The 25,513-nt window shown below is 48.9% G+C and overlaps 1 protein-coding gene across 1 annotated transcript in view; it reads right to left on the bottom strand.

The window, feature by feature from the left end:
• The window catches only part of LOC8025152, a 42,491-nt gene that overhangs the window by 13,809 nt on the left and 3,169 nt on the right, over positions 1 to 25,513 (bottom strand). Inside the window, exons 2-16 of the mRNA XM_029968457.4 lie at positions 23,407 to 23,558; positions 22,383 to 22,459; positions 20,448 to 20,683; positions 19,367 to 19,782; positions 16,842 to 17,314; positions 15,400 to 16,198; positions 12,197 to 12,323; positions 11,428 to 11,552; positions 9,454 to 9,566; positions 8,739 to 8,858; positions 7,234 to 7,627; positions 1,868 to 1,955; positions 1,538 to 1,697; positions 1,032 to 1,148; positions 89 to 211 (exon numbers count right to left, since the gene is read on the bottom strand). Coding sequence (XP_029824317.2) covers positions 89 to 211; positions 1,032 to 1,148; positions 1,538 to 1,697; positions 1,868 to 1,955; positions 7,234 to 7,627; positions 8,739 to 8,858; positions 9,454 to 9,566; positions 11,428 to 11,552; positions 12,197 to 12,323; positions 15,400 to 16,198; positions 16,842 to 17,314; positions 19,367 to 19,782; positions 20,448 to 20,683; positions 22,383 to 22,459; positions 23,407 to 23,530 — 3,492 coding nt within the window. The 5' untranslated portion in view covers positions 23,531 to 23,558. The remainder of the gene's footprint in view (positions 1 to 88; positions 212 to 1,031; positions 1,149 to 1,537; positions 1,698 to 1,867; positions 1,956 to 7,233; positions 7,628 to 8,738; positions 8,859 to 9,453; positions 9,567 to 11,427; positions 11,553 to 12,196; positions 12,324 to 15,399; positions 16,199 to 16,841; positions 17,315 to 19,366; positions 19,783 to 20,447; positions 20,684 to 22,382; positions 22,460 to 23,406; positions 23,559 to 25,513) is intronic.

Here is a 25,513-nt window from a genome sequence, read left to right as displayed (position 1 = left end):
ATGCTACGGTCAGTCAAAAGCAGGCGAGGAGGGTCTGTGGAGAGCTCCCCTAAAGAGCCATCGCTTTAAAAGCAAAGCGTGGACAAACCTCGAGCAGCCTGAGGTTGTCGTCGTCGATCTCCACCTCCCCCTTGTGAGTCTTCTTGATGAGGGCGTGCGACGTCACGTTCTGGGCCGCCTCCATCTGCTCCTTCTTGATCATCTCCAGCGTCTGTGGCGTACAAAAAAACAAACAAAAATGACCTCATCTCCCCGTGGTGAATGATGTTGATTGGGGCGAAGCTCTGGTGGTGCTGATGATACTGATTTTGTTCATAGGTAGTGCTGATGCTGCTGATTTTTTTAAATTTTTATTGCTCAGAGGCAGTGATGAGTTCCGGGTTGCGTTTCGACTTCATTAGCCAATGCATGCAAAGTTTAAAGCGATTATATACGCATTTGACCGCAGCGCCCTCTCCTACATAGACATTGAGCGGCTGCATGCAACGTTTCATCCATGACATCCCCAGCTTTTGAGTTACTACCACATCTCGGAGCCCCCTACTCGTCCCGCAGTCGTGGTCGAGTGGTTAAGGCGATGGACCGGAAATTCATTGGGGTCTCCCCACACAGGTTCGAATCCTGACAACTGCGCAAACATTTTTTCTTTTTTTAAGAAAACAGATGTGATGGCAATCGATGTGAGCACAGAGGCCAGACAAGGCTAGACCCTAAGGAGCTTTGCCCCTAAAAGAGTCCATTTGCAGCATTTACAACTGTCACGCAAATTGCCCGTCCCCTCCGCAGCTGTCGCCGTGGCTAAAATACAAAACCAATGGGCGATGCAAATACGATGTGAACAAGTGAAACTTTCAAACTGCACATAGAACTGAGCAGCATAAAAGCTAACCTGTTAGAAGAAAGTAACAGCAGCACCTTTTCAGACACTCTGTGTCTGAAAAAGTGCGTAAAGTTTGCATAAACCAGATACTGAAACGATGGACACCTCCATGAGTGGCACTCATAGCTCAACACAAGGAGTGACCACTCACATGCTGGTTCTCCCGCTCCCGCCACTTGGCCAGTTCCTTGGAAGCCAGTTCCTCAGGGGTCATCCGTACCAGCTTGTCCGGAGCTATCTTGCCCTTGAGGATCTTGCGAAACAAGCCCTGCAAAGAAGTTGTTCGTCCCAAGGTGAGACGAAGATCAATCGGTGGTGGAATGGTGGCACAGAAACTGGAGGAAACGGAGCAGATAGGAGGAAAAGAAAGAGGGTGCTGAAAAGGAGGGTCATATTAAGTGGGAATCTTGCGGAACAGCTTCTGCAGAGAGGTCATTCACACCAAGGTAAAAAGATGTTGCATGAAAACAGGAGACAAAGTGCATCGAAGGAAGAGGGAATCTTGCAAAATGGGACCTGCACAGGGGTCTTTCACACAAAGTCAGACAGAGGTCGAATAGAGGTGGTAAGAAAAGAAAAAGAGGAAGACAGAGCAGATTAGGCGAAGGGAAGAAAGAGAGAATCATGTAAAGCGTGTTGAGACAAAAAGGGCCATGCCTGGTTGCGAGTGTCTTTGATGTTGAAGACAAGGCTGCGGTACTTGGACTTGTACTTGGTGCCCGTGTCCTTGAAGTACTTGAAGAGCTCCTCCTCAATGCGCACGGCCATGCGCTTCACCTCGTCACCGGACAACGAAATGTCGTCTGCATCCTTGCACCTGGATGTGTTTAAAAACATTTGGGGCGTCTGTCTAGCAATCATCCCGCGAGAAGAGAAACAACTCTCAAGGCACCTCAACGAAGCAAGCGCCCTATAAATCAATCTGTACAGAGGACAGTTACAAATCAGTGAATCCCTCATAGCGTTCAAATAGAATTTCACCCTTACCTGTTAGAAAGGGAGTCTCGAAGCACCTTCCGGACATTGATGCGGACCGGCTCGATTTCCGGCTGTGGGGGTGGCTGCTTCTTCACCTCTGAGAGTTTGAAAAATAGACCTTATTCATATTTGTGGCGCCATCTATCGAAAAAAAATCAGAAACATCTTTCAAACTGCCTCGAAGATGGCGGCACGCCATTCTTGTTGTGGGATGCAGTAGGGGGCCACTCGGGGTGTGATGCATCTAGATCGCAGTGACGCATCAACTTACTCAACGTTATTCCTCGTCCATCTGAGTACCTCTGATGCAGCACTCGCATTCGGATTCTCAAATACCTTTTGCTAGTTTGGAAGTAACGGATCCAGCGAACGCTCAATGACTGGATACTGTTATCTATAACAGACATTGTCAAATATTGTGGGAGCCACTGGTTTCTCTCCTCCGAGAAGGCGTAAGCCGCGGAAGTTCCGGGCGAAGCCGTCTTGACTTCGAGCCTGGTTGCTCTGTATCTATCGGGAGAGACTATGTCACCATGCTGGCCTACTCTCTCGTACTCCTCCGCACGTTGCCCGTTTTCGGAGACGACCGAGATCGTGAGAGAGAGTGGGGCCTGCCCTCCGAGTGGACGGTTGTGTGGTCGAGGAGTCCTGGATTGGGCTCTGGGCGACGGGTGGTGTTGTGGTGTACAAGCTCATCCGACCAGCGATGATTCAACGCTAGCGTTCCCCCTGGCTCTGACCGTTGGCATCCCCTCTATTTAGTGGACGTCCGTCTGCCGAGAGCCCAGGCCCCGAACTCCTGCGATGACGGGTAGCGGCGTGAGCTCGTCCGACCGGCAATGCTCCGCTTGCAATTACCCCTTTGGCTCTCAGGTCAGAGGGTGCTGTGGGCACACTGAGTCCACGGCTCGCTTGACCGCAGTGTCTTGTTAGGGACCCCTGGTCCCCGACAATAAACGCTGTTGGATACCGGGATCATCGTTGTTGGCATGGCGTTGGCCGAACCCGGCGCGGCGACCGCCCTCGCTGGTAGCCGTCGGCCGCGCGGTGGGACGGGCATCTGATTCCCCTTTGAGCGCCGGTCCCCGGATGTAAAAGGTACGTAATCTGCCTATTCCCCACAACATTAACATGCAAAAAATGACTTTTTTTCTTTTTTTTACCAACGGTCATTGTGATTTTTAATTTTCTGGTCCAGAATTGGGTCGAAATGCAGATAAAGAGGCCACTAACTCTGAGGCTTGCAGCCCGGCATTTTTTTGGCAGCGTGCCTATAGTCAGCACCAAAAATGCACAAGGTCTCTATTGAGGATATACACGGGGTGACGTAACAAAAGAACCACAGTCCTAGGTTTAGGTCTCGCTGGCAAAGAACATGTAACATTGTGTAGTGCAATGCAAAGACCTCTTTGTCGTAACCCAGTGCAGCACTGTACAGTGAAGAAAGAACACAAATGAGAAAGGACTCATACATTTTGTACTGTGCCTCTGAAATAGATTGAATTCGGCATTCATACATTCACTCAATTCTCCACGTCAACGCTAGTCGGAGCATATTCTTCTTTCAAGAACATGGGGATAATCACCTCGTCAGGGTGACACCAGGTCCCCGGAGGACGCAACGTGTTCCGAAGAGTTCATTGACCACGGCAGTTTTTCTAGCGGAAGCTAGACTGGCCGAGGTAGAGCAGTTTTGCGTGGCTCCGCCATGCCGCGAATGCACAAGTAGCAGTGACGGAATGGGCAGGACTGGTATGGCGCTTAGGTCAGTCCCCTATGCATGCGCGCAGCGCATGCATAGGGGACTTGCACACGCTAGAGATCATGGCTCGCGCTGTCCAGTTGTTCTGGGCGGCATCTTGGTTGGTTGATACATAACAACACAGTGCACAGCTGGCCAAACCAACGACGGGCATCTGGCAGGCCCCAGCGATGTACTGAGGATTGATTTGGACCACCTGGGGATCTTTTGTCGTGCAACCGAAAGTTTGGTTACACGGCGCCTCCTCCGCAATAAGAAGAGCGGAGAAGCTTAACTCATCGGATCCTGAAGTAGTCACATAATGTGTATACCGTCTGTCTGTCATTGAAGCAGCAGTAAGCATGATAATCAAGCTAACCTTAGACAACCAGGAAAGCTAAGAATAACCAGCTGAACCTAAACTTGCGCTACGTATATCCTGGCATAGCCGAGCTAAGCCACTGCAATTTTTTTAGGCCCCTTCGCGTTAAACCTCCGGCAACTGCAACTACCGCAAAATCCCGTAAAGACGCCCCCTCCCGAGAGATCGCCCAACCCGTTTTTCTGGCTGAGTACCTGTAACATAAAAGTTCCGAAACATTGCCCACCCCCACATTCCCGTTGGACGTCAAGCGATGTCAATGACGCAATCTGTGGTACCGGTACGTCCGAGAAGCGAGTTCATAGCGGGGTTCCTGCGTTTTTGTCTACAATCACCGTGCGTATATTGAATCATGAAGTGCGAATCTGCTGCGTTCGCGATTTGCAGTAGTATTCGTTCCCGAGTTCGTAGCGAACTCCCGTATTTTTGTCCGTGATCTGCGTGCAAGATATCGATTCTTAGATGTAACACACGCAAGTTGTTTGCTCGTGTACAGTCAAACCCGTTTATAATGCACAGCAGGAAACGCTACGACCAGTTCGATATAGCAAAAAACATTTCCAACGAACTTCCACGATGCATTCGTTGTAAGGCGAGAGCTTCTCTGCCTTTCTCATCTCTTCAAGTCCGCCTTGTAACAACACGCTGTAAAGATTTTTTCTTTATTTTTGCGTACGTGCAGAGTTTTTTTTTAGGTTATCTAACCCTTTTGAATCGCTTCTCTTCACTCAATTTTGTTCGGAACTTGAGCTTTTGAAATTTTCTTTCTTTCCTACTTCTTTTTTGGGGGAAGGGACAGGCTAGAAGAGGATTTTTTTGTGCGTTTTTGGAAGCCTTCTTGGGGGAAAAAGTTTGACACAGTAAAACCTCGTTAATTCAACCCCCGCTAATTCGGAAAATTTGAACTGCCGATCCGGTCCCGTCAAACGTATGTATTAGTCAATGGCAGCAAAAGCTCATTAATTTGGAGGGAACGCGGCGCACTATGGTAAATTTGGACGAATTCGGCAGGTGGCGCTAGCTACCGTCTGTTCCAAAAGGTATGACCGCTATCCATCCGAAGTGCGCACGTGATTTTTCCGGTTTTCCCATGGTTCTTCGCTCTTTTGGTTCTCCGTGTTTCGAACCAGTTTTGCTCTGGTTTGCCGTGCTTCAGTGGGTTACTCTCCTGGCACGGAAGCGGCATAAGCATTGCTGCAATGGAAAAAGGGTAGCACAAGTGACCGGCGACTGGAATGGCAAAATCGCAACACGCGGGGCTATTGTTCCCGAGCGTGCCAATAGCAATGGCGACAGTCACGTTTTATGCCTCAACGTGGGGATCCTAAAGCCCGCCATTTTAACAACTATCCTATCCCTCAATTTTTTGCCGGCCACCCCCGCATTGAAAAATTCAACGTGACTGGCACTCTCGCTATCGGCGCTAGGGAAAAATAGCACCGGGTGTCGCGATTTCGCCGCTCCGATTACTGGTCAGTTGTGCTACTCGTTTTCCGTTGCAGCTGTACTAGGCTAAGAATTTAGCGACGAAAGTGGAAATACTGAGGGCCTTCGAGGGCGGCGTCTCTCGACAAGTGATGGAAAGTTGCGACGTCAAGAGAAGCACTTTGGCCACGTACGTAAAAATTGTGGCCGATATCCTACGGGCTTTCGAGAGCGAGAAGTTCAACGCGAAAAGAAAGCGGCCTTGGAAGGTGGTGCACCCGAAACTAGAAGAGGCCTTGCTGTGCTACATTGTCAGCGCACGGGATGCGTAGCTCTGACAGTGCGAGTGCGGTGGAGCACTCAACCGCGCTAAGGAAAGTTGCCATCTCCGCCCAAGTGTCGTCCAGAAAGCAGGCGGTAATAACAGATTTCTTCTCAAATAAAGGTATGTCACAGGGAAACATTTTCGTGCAGCTTTCTTTGTCCTTTCGATATTCCGACTTTCCGATAATTCGGACATTTTTGCCGGTCCCATGAGATCCGAATTAACGAGGTTTTACTGTACAGCCAATACTTTTTACATGCATTTTCATTTACGTTTTCCGTGAGTTCGATATCAACAATAATTCGCTGTACGTGGGTTCGTTCTAAACGGGTTTCACTGTATATTGCATCGTGAAATGCAATTCTGCTGCGTCCGCGATCTTTGTTTCCGTAGCATGCGAGTTTATAGCATATTGCCAAGTTTTTGTCCGCGATCTGCGTGCGCGATATCAGTTTCCGTGACAGGCAAGAATGTAGCGGGTTCCTGCATCTTTATTGCACCATGAAACTCGAATCTGCTATGTCTGCGATATCCGTTCCCGCGAGATGCGAGTTCTCGGCGGGTTTCCGCGAGTCCTTTGCACCGTGAAACGCAAATCTGCTGCGTCGGCCGCTTGCGGTATCCCTTCCCATGGCACAGGAGTTTGTAGCGAATTCTTACATGTTTATCGCATCGCGAAATGCGAATTTGCCGTGTCCGCAATCTGCGGTATCAGTTCCCGCGTCACGTGGTTTGCAGCGGGTGCCTCGGTGCTTATCATTATTTTTGATAAAGTTTTGCTGTGGCATCCCCAAAGATGGCACACTCCATGTTTTTCACTATTTATCTCTTCATTTTCGGTGAATGTTCTTACTAGATTTTACAGTAAGCAGATTATCACCGGTCAAGAGATAATCCCATCCTCGTTTGTTTTGCTAAGGTCTGGCAAATGGAGGCAAGAAAAAATGGGGAGACAAGGAGGAAAAGAAATGCTTTCGCAAACACGAGCGCCCACAAACAGATTCCTGTTCTGAACTTTAGGAATTTGAAGCGTTCTCTTGGCACAAGATTGCTGAAAACAAATGATTTTATGGTCCCTATTACAGTCACGTCCCATTCGTACAAACACCTTCTTTCCACCAGAAAATCGTCTATAAAGCAAGTCGTCCACAATATAGAGAACGACTAAGACGACTTGAAGGCGAAAGCCCAAGCACCAACGTAAACATGATAGCAAACCTCAGAAGACGGGAGCGCTCTTTGACGACACACTTTTGGCGCCACTTCATTGGTTCACTCGGACCGTGGCGTCAGCTGTGGTCTCGGTGATAACGAACCTCCGAAGATAGCGCAATCTCTGACAGCACACTTTTGGCACTGTTTCATTGGTACAATTCGCGTCGCCGACATGTTTTCGCTCAAAGACTTTGAAGGTCGACTGAACGATGAGACATATAAGGCTTTTGCCTTAACAAGACACGACTGCAACTCGACTAATCTAGCGACATACAGGTGCCCCTCACCTGGAGTCGCTGCCGCCACCACGTTCTCGGCGGGAGCCGTGCCGACCGGGACTGCACCAGCCACCGACGGCGCAGCCGCAGTGGCCACTGTCGTCTGAACGACGACGTGCGTCGACTGCGGCGTCGGCTGCTTGGCCGGCTTGGCGGGCGTCGGCGTCTTGGCAGGCGTCGACACCTTGGCCGGCGTCGGCACCTTGGCCGGTGTCGTCTTCGGCTGGGGCGGCTTCTGCGAGGGGGGACGCGACGGGGTCCGCGCCACCGCCAGCTCATACGTGGGGTTGCGCACAAGCCAGTCTGTGAGCTTGTCGGGGGTCGGGGTTTGGACCCCGGCCACCAGCTTGCCAGAGCTACGTTCCGTAAACATGAGCCGGCGCTCTCCGTCCAGCTTTGCCGCCTGCAAGAGACCGGTCGATCTGGCTCTAAGTCTGTGTGTATCGGTATAGAATTGCATGTAAACCATGGATGGATTTCGTGCAATGCAGAGGCAACGACAAATTCTGAAGGAACACGCGGACAAGTGACAAATAATTTGGAGCAATGTGGAAAGGTGAAGGCTGCGAAACGATCGATTGGACTAGGAACGAACATTTCGAGTGCCCGTGTTCAAATACGAATACGTGCTTGGCAGCCAGAAGACAGACTGAATGAATAGCAAGCTGCACGTCCAAGCAATCGGAAAGATGGGTGGTTTCAACTCTGCCGCAAAAAGTATCTGAAGCAAACCATAGGCAAACCAGAAGGGTGCTCTGCAACATATTAATTTCCACCTTAAATTGTATAATAAAAAAAAAAAAGTCGAGCCCTTCAACTTTACATGAAGATGGAGGACCAGCGAAGCTGTTATCCTTTACAAAGTCTAGGACGATGCTTAGATGACGACATCTACAATGACCTCAAAGACAATGCCTAGAGGATAATGTCTAGGACAACTTCAACGACAACGTCTAGGATGACCTCACGGACTACTTCTGGGACGACCTCGAGGACGACCTCAAGGATGACTTCTAGGACGACATCAAGGACGACGTCTAGGACGGCCTCAAGGAGGGCGTCTAGGACGACCTCAAGGAGGGCGTCTAGGACGACCTCAAGGAGGGCGTCTAGGACAACCTCGAGGACTACGTCTAGGACGACCTTGAGGACGACGTCTAGGACGACGCCTAGAGAAATTCAGCCTTTCAACTCTGGTGAAAACCAAAGTAAAAAGGCTGAAAAGGTTGCCGCCATCTATGATCGACGGCGGCAACCAAACAACCGGTAAGCCGGTTGTCTGGTTGCCGTTGTCGCTCACAGATGGCGGTAGCTGTCTGAAGTTTTGTGTCGACACGCCGCTTGTCCGCAGACACGATACTGGGGAAACTAGCCCTTAACAGCTCCGTCGTAAAAAGAAAAAAAAGACTTTCGAGATTGAATTTACCAGCCGCACCAAGTTATGCTAGCCCTTCCACAATTACAGCTACAGCCTGAGGTGGCGCTGATGGCCTCGGCCTAGAAAGACGACCCACCTTGATGGTCTGGCTGGCGTCGTTGACATACTTGGCGATGCAGTCCCGACCGCAGTAGAGACCCACGCATTCTGTCCGTCGCTTGCACACCAGGCACTCCCTCAGCACCCCCTTGGGAGCCTGATGGCAGAAAGAACGGAGGTGGAAAACATGCTCGATAGAAGCCGACACGCACATACAAAATGAACGTCTTTTGCTAGAAAACTGCAAGCACCTACTGTGAGGCGCTACGGCGACTGACAGCCAGAAAAATGCGGGGCATGGCTCATCACGTTCACTTACGCTCCCTGCTTTGCGATTCGCTCGTCCTTTTTCACAAATGCCGAGACCTTATTGGCCGCAGGGTGAAAGCGAGGTGCTTGGGAATCGCCACACCCTGCGTTTCCTAAGCAGTCAGTGAGACGATTCATTTCGACCATGAGGGGACGACAGATGATTCATTTCGACCATAAGGGGATCTTTCGGTGTTCAGCCGAAATCTCAGTTGCACCCGAGGGCAGGTTCTGAACCCGCCGTTTGGCGCTCTGCCTCACAGAAGCCACCGAGGCGGCTTCTGTGACTACAGAGGTTTCTCTCATTAGTCCCAGCAATATCTCCGAAAAATCGTGCCCCGGGATGAACTGGCACGACGTTTGCACGACCTGGGTAGCATTACCGGATGTTACACGACGACGTGCGTGCAAATTGCGGAGTGGATTGTCCATCCACATCTCACCAGTTTCACGGGTGTCTCCACCTTGGGCAACGCTTTGGGTTGAGACTTCCCGTCGGGCGGGTGCTGAGCTTCCTTCTTGGCCGGTGCCGGGGTGAGGGACTCGACCCCCAGTGCTGCAAATGACACAGACCTCTTAACGCCCTCAGACTCCCATCTTTCGTCGACAGGATGCGAAACTCCCTATTGAAAGAGCCGTTTCCACGCAAACGAGACAGCTCTAATCCAGAGTCTCCAAACCCCGGCTTGCGGGCCAGACCCAGTTCACAGAGGCATTCTCACCGATCCGCAGATGGACGCGGTCTTTCCAATGACGCCCCGCAGCCCGCTGCTACAAACGCAAAAATAAGCGCGTAAAAATAAATGCAAAGACGCCACGACGTGCGCCAGAAGCGTTAATGAAGGTATAAAAAAGCCCGAGAGAAAACTGCACCGAACTACAAGATCTTTCGCCATAATATTTATGGTACATTGTCACCCCGAGAATTACTATTTGTAGTTCCATGGTTTATGGCTGTGTAACTATGTGATAATATAATCAAATTCCTTAGCGTTCTCATGAACATCAGGCTTAGTGTCCTGTGTCGTAACTCTCGCAGACTGTCATCAGCAGATCTACCATTTTCATAAGTCTTCTGCACTGTGTGAATACGACAAATTTCCAATGCACTTTGATTTATGCTGGGCGAGTTCTAGGTCCTCCGTGACCTCGGGCCACGTCAACCGACATCACGATGTTAGTGTCGTACGACGTCACGGCAACATGATGTCAGGGTATCATGTGACAATGTGATGTCGCGTTACTTGACGTCACAATGTCAGATCATGATGTCACCTGATGACAAGTAGTAGTGCAACATCAGATCATGTCATGCAACACCGTGACGTCAACTCGTAACGGGACAACTGTCACACTGACGACGCTACACGATCACAGCCCGTTTGCTTAGCAATTTTTTAAATCTTGTCTTTAAAGAAAATAGAAAAAACTTTAAGCCTTTCCACTCTGGTGAAGAAGGAAGACCAGCGGAGCGGTAGTATGGTGGGACGACCTCAGGGACGACTTCTTGGACGACCTCAAGGACGATGCTTAGAGGACGATGTCTAGGACGACCTTAAGGACGACGTCTTGGACGACCTGAAGGACGACGTCTAGGACGATTTCGAGGACGACGCATGGGATGACCTCAGGTACGACGTATAGGACGACCTCAAGGACGACGCCTAAGACGACCTCAGGGACGACGTCTAGGACGACCGCAAGGATGATGTCTAGGACGACCTCAAGGACAACTTCTAGGACAAAGCCTAGAGATATGTAGCCTTTCCACTCTGGTGAAAACCAAAGTGGAAAGGCTGCTGCCATCTGTGAGCGACGGCAGCAACCAGACAACCGGCAGGCTGGCTGTCTGGTTGTTGCTGTAGCTCATAGTTGGCGGTAGCTTTCCCGTTTTTTGTCATCGTTTGTTTGCTGACGAACATAATACTCGGAAAACTAGCCCTTACCAGCACCGCCGTAAAAACTTTTTCAAGTCTCTCAACGTATCTGACTGAACCTAAAATTTTCCACAACGCTCCTTCCTTACCCATTCAACCCATAAAATTTGATTACAATTACAACAGGGAGATGGCACACGTCATCACCTAATTTACATTTTCCGAGTAGCAGTTCTTATAATCCAGTTCTATAATCGCACCATTTTTCAAGATGGCGACTGCAATGTTTTGTCGGCTGCTGAGGTAGCCAAAGAGCCGCACGTAGGCAGGACGCCCCTCTTTTGCCGAGGCTCACCTCTCCTCCGTCACGGCCACATGCCACGGACACAAAAGGGCCGAGAGCAGGCCCTATAAATGCTATGCATTTAAAAGAAACAATGTGCCGATCTCCAACTGCAGGCTGCTCCGGCAACCCCATCTGAAAACACTGCACGCAAACATTTTTTGCGAACAATGCGTCGCATGGAAGCGGTTCCTCACCTTTGGCACACTTGGGGCACATCCACTCCCGGTTCTCCTTCTCCCAAAGGCGCCCCTGCTGCCTGGTCACCCCGACGCACGTGCCGTGGAACCAGTCCTCACACTTGTCGCACTGGATCATGAACCTGCGTCCGGGGGAAAGAGAGAGGGGCCGAGGATTGTGAGAGCGGCTCGCGTTACCATTACGGCTGTGTTCCAAGGTCGAGAGCTCTTCCATGGAGGTGGGAAGCTTCTGGAGGCTACACGACGGCCACTAGAGGCAAAGCCAGAATTGTGGAGGGACACGCCCACAATGATGACCAACATTAAGAGGCGATATTGGACGAAAAGGAGAGCTGACTTGGCACCAACAGCTGCTGGCGCAACCAAAACAACTGCTGGCGCAAAGTCAGCTCTACTTTTCGTCCAATAGCGTCTCTTGGTTCTGGTCATCGTTAAGGGCGCTTCCCTCCACACTTCTGGCTTTGCCTCTGGTGGCGTCATGTCGCCTCTGGAAGCTTCCTACCTTCATGGCTCCTACCGAAGTGGTCACCCAACGTTTCTCCACGTGTTAACTGTGTCACCACACGACACTGTGGTACCGGCCTAAGTGGTTGGAAAGCTGGAAACAAGAGGGGGGGGGGGCCTCACAACCATGCAGGAAACTTGAATATAGCACTTAGAAATGACTGAAGAGATAACCTAAAACTGGCTATTTTTGTGCATATCTAACAGACTGCAAAAAAACAGAAAACAGAAAGAGCTGCCAGTCACCAAACTGCCGACTCACTTGTCGTTGTGAGGCTGCCGGCAGATGCACCACAGCTTCTCCGGATCGTCCTCTGAAGACCAGTCGGAGCCGTGCTGCTCCTCGGAGCTGTCGTCCACATCCTCGTCGTCCACCCTCCGACCCATCTCTGCGACAAGACGCGGTAACGATCGAATGAGAGCTCGGGCTATCCTCCAGCAAACCACCCTCGTAATCGGTGGATTGCACTATCTGGTCGGTGTTCCGGAGGCTCTAGAAACACGAATTTGAGCACCTGTAGCCTGCAGTAGATTAAGAAAAGTGGAACAAGCTTCTCTTACAAAGCCCTTCACTCTTTCCAGTTCAGCAAAGTGAATGCTGGATAGTGGAAAAGAGGAAATCCCCAATAATGGCGAGCAGAAAGCTTCGCGGAGAGGCTCGTTCCGCTTTTCCGTTGGTTCTCACAAGCAGCCCTTTTCACTTGGCAGACAAATTACGGGACACTCTATTGTGCGATGTGCATGTTTTGATTTCCTCCTCTAGAGGTACAGAAACTTGTGTTTTTTACACAATTTCAACTTTTTGAGTGTATAAGTACAAAATCAAAAAGAAAAAGAAAAAAAAAAAACTAAAATAATAAAAGTTAATAAGTAACTTGAAGCAACAACTATGTACAGCATTCAAACAACAGGCAGTTTTACCTTTTCCTCCTAAATTCTGCAGACGGTAGGTCCTTCAAACAGAAATTCACACATTTTTATTCATTTATTCACACATTTTTTTTCATTCACCAGCTAGGCTAAGCACCCATTGACAAATAACAGGTATGAGCGAAGCAAAGATGGGATTTTGCCTGCTGTCCAATTCGTGATGTCACGTGTTCGTTGCCAACACAACTTTTCCAAAATATGCTGAAGAAACGTGCAGCTGGTACGCAACCTCCAACTGAAGACACGACAATAGGGGCTATCCATCATTGAGTCAGCATTTTTCGAGCACCGCAGTTTGCTGTCTATCAAAACCAAAAGGTGAAACAATCACAAAACAATAGATACATAAAGATTCTGCATTTCACAGCTCTCAACACATAGAAGATGCAACAAAAGTGCCCAAACTTGTTGACTGTTTCTAAACAAAGTCCTTGTGTGTGTCAATAGTCTCGAGAAATAATGCCTTGCTTTTGCCGCTGCAACTTCGTCGCATCCGCTTTCCCGAAGTTTGGAAAGCCGACTTTGGTGCTTTATCTTGAAGGCTCAGTTTTAAGTAAAGACATGTCGAGTTGGCTTGTCAGCCCTACTCCACCTCACGTTAAATGCGAGCATAGCAGTGCCGTGCTTGTCTTTTGTCTTCTACTCTGTCCGTTTCCCTGCACTGTTTATTACCCGTTAAAATGAACTACCAACTAGCCCATTCGTCAATGCTAATAGCAGAAGCCACAAAGCGAGTTCCAGACCTCCAGCATCCCTACCAAACACGCATGCACAAGCATCGTTTGGGGTAACATGCTCGGACTCCTAGAATTGGCTCGGTTCGCACGTGAAGTGAAACAAACTACTGTAAACGCACTTATTCTCCTAGGATCAATATTTCGCGGATTTTGGGAAATATGGGATTCAGAAATATTTCACGGGCACGAAATTTCGTGAATTGGGGTTCTATGGTATGCATTCGTTACCATGGGGTGATATATTGGCAAGATCAATTTTTGCAAAACTTTTCTCGTAAACTTTACAAAAACAAGGTCCTCGCAACAATTAAGTCACTTATAGTACCATAAAATTCCGTAAGTACGCCCAGACAAAGTAAAAAGGATAAATGGTGGAAAACGTGGGGTGGGCTCTCTTTGGGGATGCGACAACAAGCTTTTGTAGAAAGCATAGTGATGAAACACCGGGGCATCCGCAACAAACCACGTGAAATGGTAACTTAATACTGCCAACTGCGGACACCGCAAGTTCGCGTTACACGATTCGATAAACACGCGGGAATTCGCTACAAACTCCTGTGTCATGGTAAAAGATATTGCGGAGTGTGGACACGGCATATTCGCTTTTCACGGATTGCGGAAGCAGCACGCTAGTGTTTCACGACATGATAAGCATGCGGGATCAACTCGTGTGTCACGGGAACCAATGTCACGCAGGATCCTGCTATGAACTCACTTGTCACATGCATCAGTTGTGCAGATCACGCGGAGGAAGCGATTTCCGTCAGACATCGCGTAATGTCCGAGAGGAATAGGGGTGGAGGGGGCGATATTTTAGAATTTTCGTGGTGTAGATATCTAGCCAGAAAAATGGGATAAGTGATCTCTTGGGAAAGAACATCCTTACAGGATTTTATGGTAATATAGTAAACACGCGTAGATGCCAAACTGCCTCTTTCACGAGAATGTCATCATCCAACCCAAACTTTGTGGCTAAGAGGACGGATTAAGCATCTGTCGCAGTCTCAAGGGCCGGAAAAAATAGTAATTTTAAACCAGAAAAAAAAAAATGAAATAAACAAACCTAGCTAAGCATTTAAGCACAGAAGTGAATGTTAGAGTAAGTATATATATATATATATATACATATATATAAAAAAAAAAGGTGGATGAACATATATGCTTCCAATTGAAATTCAATATTTAGCTAATTATGACACAGCACAACAGTTGTGCCCAAGATGCTATGATGTACGCTCAGGCGTACATCATAGCATATTGAAATTTTGGACATTTGCGCAGTGCAAAAGACTACCTAATAGGAACGATAAAGTTAATGCTGAGAATAAACAATGGTTATGACAGAGGATACCAACAACAATGTACAGGGTAATGCAAAAACATTTTAACATAGTTAAACACACATGAAGCAGGGGACCAAGAATGGCGACGCTGGTGATGACTATATGTTCAATGAATATTATGGTGAGAGGACCTGCATTATGAGTGCAGTTTCTCTCGTTCTTTCTTGTATCTTTGTTTGCACACTTAGAGCGCGTTGCAGCGACATTTCATGGGGCAAACTTTTTGCGCCGGTCACAGCGTATCTGCTGGAAGCAGATTGCGGCCAGCCGTGGGGCGGTCAAAAGACTTCTGCGTGCCGTATTTGGCCCGCTGTCCGGAGTTTCGAGACCACTGATCTAACCAATGCTTATTGTATTTTCTCATTTTGTTTTACCACTTCCCCCTCCGTAATGCTTCCAGCTGAGGAAAGATCAATAAAGAAAAACTCGCAAAAAAGGGAGGGAGGGGGGCTCACCTCGTTTCCGCATCATGGCCCTCTTGAACTTCTCTTTGCTCTGACGTTTGGGACGCTCGGCCACCGGCGGAAACGGAGGCGGCGGCTCGGGCTTGGGCACCTTCACCTTCTTCACCTGTTGCTCTGCCCCCTTCTTCGGATGCCCTGCCCCTTTGACCACACCCTCCCCTCCCTTCGTCGCCTTTGCCGGCTTCGGATGCGCGGGGGGCACGTGCGGATGGGCTGGCGTAGCCGGATGCTCGGCCGGCTTTGGCTTGGCCTGGCTCGGCAGTGGCGGAGGCGCACTCTTGATGGCAATGGCCAACGGCCGCTTGCGTTCGGGTCCCTGGCCGGGCTTCGGAGCCACAGCGTTCGGCTTCTTCTGGACCGCCGCAGGAAAGGAAACCTTAGGCGGCTGAGCAGGTTTGGGAGAGGCTTTAGGAGTGTGCGTAGCGAGGGTCGGCTTCGGCGGATGGGCCACGGGCAAAGCCGAAGCTGGTGCCACGGCCGGAGGCAGAGCTGGAGCCGGAGCGGTAGCCACAACCGTAGCCGGGACGACGGGGACTGTGGGTGATGCCTGTGGCAGACCGTGATCTCCGCCGGCGAGTCGGGCAACGTGTGCTTCCACTGTGTCGTAGGACGATTCCTCCATGTGGATGTCTTTTTCACCGCCTTGCGGCGGATTCGGCAACGGACCAGGCGTCGGAGTCGACGGCGGATTCGGCCCCAAGTGAGGCTCGTGCTCTTTGATGAGCACATCCGGCTGGCTGAAAAGTGCTGGCTCGTCTGTGAAGCTCTCTCGCCGAGGCTTCTTTTTTACCTGCATCCGAGCGCAAAATGGGCCGTGAGACACCCAGCAAAGAGTGAACAAAGCGAAAGCACTACCAGGCACAATGCAAGCACTCCGCAATTTCAAAGAGCAGAGAAGTGTTAGGAATATGGCAAGAAAACAGAAAAACATTGTAAGCACATATCATAGCTTACTAATTTGTCTGTGATTGAAGCATGCATAAAACAGTGCAATCCACTAATAAAGATACCAGAACTTATGATGTACTGCTTATAACGATCATAGACGAGACACGCTCAGTTTCTAGTCCAGATACAACGATAATCGGTCATAACGATTGAATTTTCGAGTTTTCTTATTATCGTTTAAGTGGATTGCACTGTACCTAACAAAAGGACAGTCTTTCTAATATGAAAATGGAAACCTACCACAAAGGCTTGGATACGGTACGATTCCATCCTGGTTAGGAGGAGAATAGCATTGCAATCTCCTTTTTGCCTTTCTCCAGCATTGTGGGATAGAAAGGCCTTGTGCTAACAAGTACGCAAGTACATGACATTAATGCTACCAATCCCACGGAAAACGAAAACTATGGCCTTCACAGCAGGAGCATTTTTGAAAGAACCATCACCACCCAGTAGCAGGGAGACGGTGACAACAAAGACAGACCAACCTCGGGCGTGGTCCGGACCACTTTGACCACCTTCCCGAAGGGCGACACCTCCTGCGGCAGAGGCTTCTTCTTGCCCTCCTTCTCCGCCTCCTCCGCCTTCCGCTTAAGCCCCGCCCCCTCACCCCTCGACTCCTCCTTAATTGCCGCCCGCTTTGCATCCTTCTTCGAGGGCCCTTTGGCAACCGGCTCCACCCCTCTCTTGGCAACGCCCTTCTTCGTGGGCGCCTCGTGCAGCTTGGCCACGTCCCTGGCAATCTCGTCGAGGTCGTGCGACCGCTGCCGCTTCTTCCGTGGCCGCGCCGCCGCCTCCTCAACGCCATGCGATGGGCTCGACAGCGATACGTCTTCCAGGGTCCCGTCCGATGAGAACGACTCACTGTTCCTGGGCTTGCTTCGCTTGGCGGGGGACGGCTGGGCGGGCAGGGCCAATACCTTGGGCGCCTTGTCCTTCGCCGGCGACGGGGACGCCAGCGCTGAAACGAACCACAAACGCCTTCCTATAGACCCTTTTCAAAAGTCGCTATGGCAACTTCAATTACTATCGTCATTTTGGTGTATGGCATCCGTGTCAAACTAATGGTGGCCTTCTTGAGGCTTAAGAAGAAAGAAGTTGAAGCTACTAGGCCAAGCGTAGGATGCAAGAAGCCTCTACATTTGAGACGTCAGTACAATGTGACGAACGAATAGGATACAACAGCTGCATAAGCGTTTATTTCAGTGTGTGGTCCAGTCTATCTCTTGGCACAAGTTTGGCTCTAAAGCCTTTTGATGCTGAATATTTAATCGAGGGGTTCATAGGCCGCTGCTTTTGTAGTGATCAGTCTTATGCTCACACCGTCAAAACTAACACAAATCAAGGAAGAATTATTAGTTGAGTGAAAAACCAATTCTCATCTGTCACTGACATGCAGAAGTAACGGCTCATGATCAAATAGTTTCGTGACCGCCATTAGTCTCTAGGAAGTGAAACTGCTTATAGAGCCCCACCAGATGGCACTAAGTTTTGAAAAGGGTCTCTACTTTCGTTTTTCTTTCCCCTGTTGTTCCAAATCTCTTGCAATGCGACATCGGCGATTGAGGGGGCTATGTGCAATAGTGGTGCAACAGAGCAGCGCCTCTGTTGTAAACTGGAGTGCGCTTATACATGAGCATTTTTTGCTGAGAAGGGGCACTAACAGCTACCGCAGTAGTACAAATGATACAAGTCAACTTGTACTATTATTGCATGTAGCCCCTTAAAGGGACGCTGACAACCCCCTTTTTTTTATCTTTGCTTTTTTGCTAGGCTACTTATTGCGACGTCAAAAGAGTTCCCAATCAATATTTTGCTACAGCGTCACACACATTTTTGAATAAAGTCACGAAATGCAACTGTTCAAAACCCAAACCGAAACTGGACTGGGGAGGAAGAAGAAACATAGAGGAGAAAGTTATTAAAAATCACGTGGCTGTGCAAATTTTCTTTTTCAATCAACATGTTTGCAGTTTTTAGAAGCCACAAAAAATGGGTATAATATTTTCAGTCTATTTTTAGTATTGAGTGTGTGCTTTCAATGACCCACGACTTTAGTTATCTTTGGTGGTTGTGTCTGAACCATAGAAACCGGCACCTGACCACAAAGAAGAGAGCGAGTGCGACTCAAACCAGCCAGTTCTCGATCAGCGGTTTTCGGGCAGAAAGAAAACGAATTGCGAGGCGCTAATTGTGTTGCGAGTAGTTGGGCTCCCATATATCATGTACAAATAAAAACCTTGGCGAGCATAAATACCCTGTCAGTGTCCCTTTATAAAACCCCTGAAAAGAAAAAAAAAAAAAAAAAGATTTTTTTTAAAAGGTTTGGTTGGGACACGTGTCAAAAAATCAATTTTATGCAAAAAAAAAAAACAAATTTTAGAGCATTATTGTTGGCGCAAGACGAGACTTAGTCGTTAGCCACCTCCTTTCCACTTGTTTTCTCTCTCGGCACTTAGGGTGCGTGGAGGATAGGTGGATCGGCTTGGCCATCACGCTGAGGTGGCGAAAGACTATGACCATCTCGTTGAGGTGAAAAGAGTGTAGACGATTCCGTGACATCATGAACTTTGCGCGCAACATTTAAAATAAATCTCGCGTCCTCAATATTGCACTAATGTTGCACCTCGCTCACAATCTCAAGGTGGAGAGTTCAAATCCAGCTGGGAGACTGAAGTCTTTTTATATGGTTCCCTATGGGCGTAACGCTTTCCAGCATCGTTACAGCTGACTATTACAGCCGGCCACTACAGCTGGTTGTTATAATCGGTTGTTACAACCGGCTGTTTCAGCCAGACGTTACAGAACTCAACAGAAATCGGCTGATAAAAGACATCCCATGTCAATAGGCTTTGCCCCATGTGTCTTAGACTGCCACTAACTAACTATAAGTTCCACGCTTTTCTGGGCAGTCCCTCACCACAGTTGAGGAACAACTATCCTATGACGACTCTACAACGAACATAAGTCCAACTGTCCTTTTAAGTTATGCACCACTAAACAGCCAACTCACCTGGTTGATGCAGTGGAGATGCCGCGGCCACCGGCACCGGCAGAGACACAGGTGAAGTCACAGGTACAGTCACAGGCACAGCCACAGGTGCAGCCACTGGTGCAGCCGCTGGCACCGGCTGTGCCGCTACAACCGGCACGACAGGAGGCACAGACGCCAGCATGGGGGGCGGAGCCTGTGGAGGAGTGCCTGCCTCCTCCGGCACAGTGGGGGCAACGGGACCCGCCCCCTGGCCCCGCCCCATCTCCTCCTGCTCCTTGCGCTTCAGCTCCGCATTCTCGGCCTTGATTCGCTCCAGGCGTTCACGATCGATGCGCTCGATTTGCCGCTGGGAGCGCCGTAACGGCAGCTGCGGCGAGCCCGGGGAGGATGCTCCGAAGCTGTGAGCCTCTTCGCTGTCCACGTCTTCCGAGGGCCTGGAACATGCCGCAAAATGGTTACCGTGCCTGCGCCATACTGCCTCGCAGTCGACTGATGTGTCAACGGTACACCTTACGAACTAGACGACGAGCTTCCCGATATACCGGCCATAACTCACAAGCTGCTCAGATGTCCCGTGGCCAAGTGTTACATATTTGTTATTCCAGATATCTTTTTCTCTGGCTTTAAGATGGTCAACACCAGCCAGTCGGCAAGTTCGATTCTCTCATTCGAGCAAACTCTACAGAAGGTGGTACTCTGTGAACGTTCAGTGGCTCTAACACAACCTACAGACCCTTTCAATAATCGCCTTCTGCTCACCCGGCTGTAAAATGCATACCGAGCACCTGCAGAAGCAGATTGCATTCACATTTTGCTACTGCAGATTATCAGATGCAGCGCGTGCGCCTAGTACCCACTGACATAGCATTTTTTACCTGGGCGGTTAGCGCTGGAAAGGTATATATATCTCAAGCACCACAGTCTTCGCTACACCAAACCCCAGCCCTGGCAGCCCATGCGGTTTCACAGACTCCCTTGGGACAATGCGACGTTCGAAGGACGTCCCGCAAACGTTCGCGGGACGTCCGTACTACGTGGGCTGCCGAAAGCTCCAACCGTGATGTGGCAGACGGGCAAAGAGGAGACCGTTCCCACTCACGAGGTGCAGTCGCGGACGTCCTGCTGTGCCGCAAGGTGGGCGTGTTCCTCCGTGAGCCCCACCCCCTCCCCCACAGGAACCGCCCCCAGAGGCATCGAGTAGCAGTGGTCCAGGAAGACCAGCTCCATGGGGCTCAGCAGGTCCTCGGCCCCCAGGGTGGCCTTGAGCAGTGCCTCCACGTCCGCGTCCGTGGTCTCCGTGAACAGGCCGCCCGACGCACTGCCTTGCTCAAGCACCTGGATTGGGGTTCGGATTTCAATGGCACGTCCAGTGGACGGAGCCGTGACCATAGTGCCTGGAACGTGTTTTCGTCCGGCACATTGACCGCCCTAGCCCACCTATACACCGAGAGCGGTCTCGAAGTGGCATCAAATAGCTTCGTGGGAGTCGGCGCGTCGTGCCATCGTGTGTTGCGATCCCGGCGGTTGGTTGTAGAAATTTTGGCAAAAAAGGCGAGCACTCGCGACGGTTTCCGTCATCCCGTCTAGTGTCTGCCTTAGTTTCCGTCGATCGACGGAATGCAGCAGTGTTGTAACAGCAGAAGAGGCGTCTGCTGCGTCCTCCGCCACCGCCGTGCCATTACCCGGATCGCGGAAGGCAACGGCGTGACACTTTTATGGTGTCCTTGTCCGAAAATCGAGGGACCACTCTTGAGGATGCAATAAAACCACCTGTTGGAGGCGCATGCCAGGCGTCGTACTATGGTACACCGGCACAAGTGCTGGCCCGACACAATGAAAGATTCACTGGTCACGACGCAACACTGTTTCATTGGGTGCTTGTGAACGTTGGCTGACCATCCTGAAACCGGTCTGCTCAATAAAATTAAAGTCGTCGTAGTATTATATTTTCTCATTACTTAAGAAATTGTGAGTGCATTTAGTTTATTAATAAGCTATTTCTAAAGTTGAGTGGATGACAAGAAAGCAATTCCAATGCACAAGACTAATTTCTGTTGTTGCGCAGAGAACCGGAAGCACCCTGTGCATTCTCTGCGTAATTCTCAACATGGCGTCGTATCAGAGGAGTCGCGGGATGAACGGCTAACAAAGCGAACTAAGCGATGACGGCAAACGAGACGTGCGGGACCTCTACTTCGGACACTGTTGTTCACGGCACCGGCGAAGCTGTCTAGCTTCGAAAGAAGAATCGTTTACCGATCACAAACAACTAGGATTTATTCCGTACGACATGCCAGACCACTGAGCTGATTCGCACGGAAGACATCTCCGAGTCGTAGTTCCTACTCCTGGCTGAAGACATCGCTCGTCTTATGAATACGAATTGGTAAGAGCTTGAAAAACGCACAAGTGTCAAGCAGCTTGACTTTGGCGTTTTTTGTGCGACATGCAAATTTTTCATCTGCCTTGCACGGCCAAAAAAACGAAGAAAAAAATAAACACGGTTCGGTGTAGCCACGTGACTTCCGGCAACTTTCTCCTCTTCAACGTTTCTTCTTCCACTCTAGTCCAGTTTCGAGCAGTTGCGTTTTTTTTACTTTATTAGAAATAATTGCGACACCATATGCATGGTAAAAAATAACAAAAATGTTTTGGAGAGTGTCAGTGTCCCTTTAATGGAACCTTTGTTGGGACATGGTTAACTCGGTGCTGTCAACATGTTAAGTGCTTATACAAAAACATAAAATCATGCAAGCCTTTCTCTAAGGGTCAATTTTAAACAACCAGAACAATTGAAATAATCTCGACAGGCGTTTCTTTAATGTCTTTCTTTTCTTACATAAAGTACAATAAAAGTCTGAAGGTGAAGTAAAGTTAAAGCAGATTAAGAAGCGACATCCAAGGCAGCGTTACAAGGAACCTTGCACGTTTATGTACGAATGTAAATGAGCATAACTCACACACCGAACAGTTACTGATTAAAAAGGGACAGCGTAAAACTGGGCAAAGCATGGGCAAAAAATAGGGTTCCCACCAGGTTCTCCAAGTCGTGCAGGCTGTCTTCGATGGCGGCGAGAGGATGGCTTCCGTCCTCGGCTCCGCCAACATTGCCTGCACAGAAAATGGCAAGGCAAGGCTGAGACCTTCGTCTTAACTAAGCATAGAACCCAGTTCAAAGTTGGCAAGATGACAAACTCTTTTTGAAAGCCAGAGCCATCTAGTGGCAGTTTTGGAAGCTCCAAGATTTCTGCTCCTATGACGACGGCGACGTACAATGGCCAATCTGCTGGAACGAATTCTCCACTACCTGGCATGTGCTGTCGTAGTTTTCATTTTCAAACTGCTGCATGCAGCCATTAGAGTTTTGGATTAAGCTCTGGAGAGGGCGGACAGAAGGACTTTGAAAAACAGTCCATTCCTTTACCTAAACAGACGACCCATGTCGACAATGTTAAGGACCGCTCACACACAGGCGACTTTTTAAGAGCATGTACCTTGAAACCTCTTGAGATCTCTTAAAACGAGAGCACACACTGGCTCACCCATCTTTTTGGTGCATCATTCTTTCTTACTTGGCTACAAAAATTCTTTTGACAATGTTATAAATTACCATTTCTCGTAGGTAGTATGTACATTTGACCTTGCAAAGACAGCAAAACCTTCGTTCCAGTGAAATGTAGTCCCACGGTCACTGCCTGGAGGGCGCCAGTGGGCCAGCGTGTTCTCTAGTGAGAGATATTAAAATATTTTAAGGCACTCGGTCCTGAAGAGTCGCAAGTATGAAACAGGCCTTTAAAATATTTCACCAGCATCCGACTACAACCCACAACAACAATGTTAGAACAATTCCTTGGCCAAACTTTGCGTTTCAAAATAAAATAATTGATTTTTTTTTTTTTGCAATTATAGCACATAAATAAGAAGTGGTTCTTTTAAGAACTGGTCCCTTTATAAATTGTTTCAAGGTTCCTTTGAGAACTGTTTCATGGTTCCCTTAAAACTGTTTCATGGTCCCTCTGGGAGAGTCGGCCAGTTCTGCAAGGGAAAGAGAGGCCCACCGAGGACGTCGAAGTCGAGCTTGTCCGAGTGCGAGTGGGGGCCCCCCGCATCCTGGAGTAAGGCCCGCATCTGCTCCGACGACAGCACCGCATCCAGCTTCAGCAGGTGGTCCTGGGACATCATGGGGACGACGCCGGGCAGGGAGAACGCCCTGAACACACAACAGACCGTCAGGTTTGCGACGGCCTGCCAGTGATTTATACAACCTCCCAAACCGATACCAAATTCAATGCTCGTGTTTACACAGCGTAGGGATGGTCTGCCTTTGAGGTACGACGATGCTGACTTACGCTGTAGATGAGAACGTTAGCTGGTACAACACCACTGGTAGCCTGAACACACGGCGGTAAAATGCTCAACCAGATCAAAACAAGTAGGGGTGGGAGGGAATCCAGGAACCCTGGGTTCCGCAGTGTGAGCTCTAGCTCTACGTACACCGAGCTGTGGTGCACTAACGCAGTCTGCCCTTGATCCCCTCTATACGCCCCAAGGCCTGCTTCAGACGTGGAAATTTTCCTCCGGCATCTCAACGTTGCAACACTGCCAATGTGGGCCCCCCATGTTCTCACGCAGCAACGACAAAAAAACTCGAATTGCTACATTTTGCCATCGTCACCACTAAAATTGCCATTATCTCACATTATTTAGATGTGCAGCTAAGTGTTAATAATGCGCACTTATATCTTTAAATGGCGCTAAGAATACTAACTGATCGGCCCGAAACAATTTAGTCATGAAAACAATCCATTTCAAACCCGAAGCAAGTTAAACCCCGTGTTTAGTTGTCATTGTCAACACTCAACACCAAAGGGGGTCACGTGAAAATTGCGTCCCTGATTAGTTGCTGTCTCTTCCAACAACTTCGAGTCATTCGAGTTGCTCTCCTTTTTCGAGCTGGACTCGAAACCAGCAATTTTTGCTGGTGCATGAGGATCTAGAAAACAACTTAGCAGCAACCCCAAAATTACTGGGAAAATTGCTCCTTCTAAACTGGACCTTTAACAACCCTCCAGACTGTAAAGCCTAGAAAAACCAACAAACCTGGTCACCAAGATAGTCATGTCTTGATAATATGGACAACGTTAATATGAATACCCCACTACACAAACAATTTTTTCGGGGACAAACTAGGTAAATACGTGCACTTTTGTCTTCTCGTTACTATGAACGGCTCACATTATGAACAAGGTTTTAGGGAAATAGAAGCGTCCATATTAATGACACATGACTGTAGCACTCTCTCACCACTTATTAGTTTACACCAAATCGGTGAAGTTTGTCAACACTGTCTGGTAAAAGCCGCAAACAAAACTTGTCTCCGATGGAGGAGATTCGTGCTGCATTAAATACATTCTCTCGCACGTATGGCGCCCTTACCAAACTGCAGTTGTGCCCCTCAACCAATGACAATCATATTGGGAGACAAAGCAGTGGATGAATGAGACATGGCTGTACCCAATTGAAGATACAGTATTTTCCGATCTATAAGTCGCAACGCTGTACAAGTCTCACCCTCTATATAAACGGCTGTTTTCACAAAAAAATTTTATAAGTTGCACCTTTGTATAGGTCGCACGTATATATTTGTACGGTCGCCGCGGCAAAACTTCACTGATAGGCCTGCATATTGTGAATATTGTGATCGCGATATATGCAAAAGCCCGTCTCAATATTGGCGCCAACGAATCGATGAACAAATATAACCCCAGCTGCAAATTTGCTCAGTGGAGGTTCATACTCATAAAAAGACATATATAAGATGCACTGTTTTATAAAACGCCCATACAAAAATTTTGTAAAAAAAAAAAAAAAGAAAGAAAACAATGTTGACTTGTACATTGGAAAATACGGTACTCGCCGTAGTTGCTAGAGCATGTGAGCCCAAAATGTTCCCCAATCCCCTCAGTTTTCCAGTCAGACAATACAGGATTTGGAGCAGTAGCGAATGAGACCCGAACCAAATATCAAGTGCATAAGAAACACTGGTAAAGGATCCCAAGAGCCTGTTCTTTGTTTTTTGGTAACTGAGCTTACAGGCAGAGCAGTTCACATCAGATGCATCCGGCAATCTCTCAGCGCTCCTGCAACTCCCTTGTTATGTAAGTA

This window comes from Ixodes scapularis, unplaced genomic scaffold, assembly GCF_016920785.2.
Source record: "Ixodes scapularis isolate PalLabHiFi unplaced genomic scaffold, ASM1692078v2 PGA_scaffold7__128_contigs__length_106722199, whole genome shotgun sequence".
NCBI lineage: Eukaryota > Metazoa > Arthropoda > Arachnida > Ixodida > Ixodidae > Ixodes > Ixodes scapularis.
This window is presented reverse-complemented; position numbering and strand designations above follow the sequence as displayed.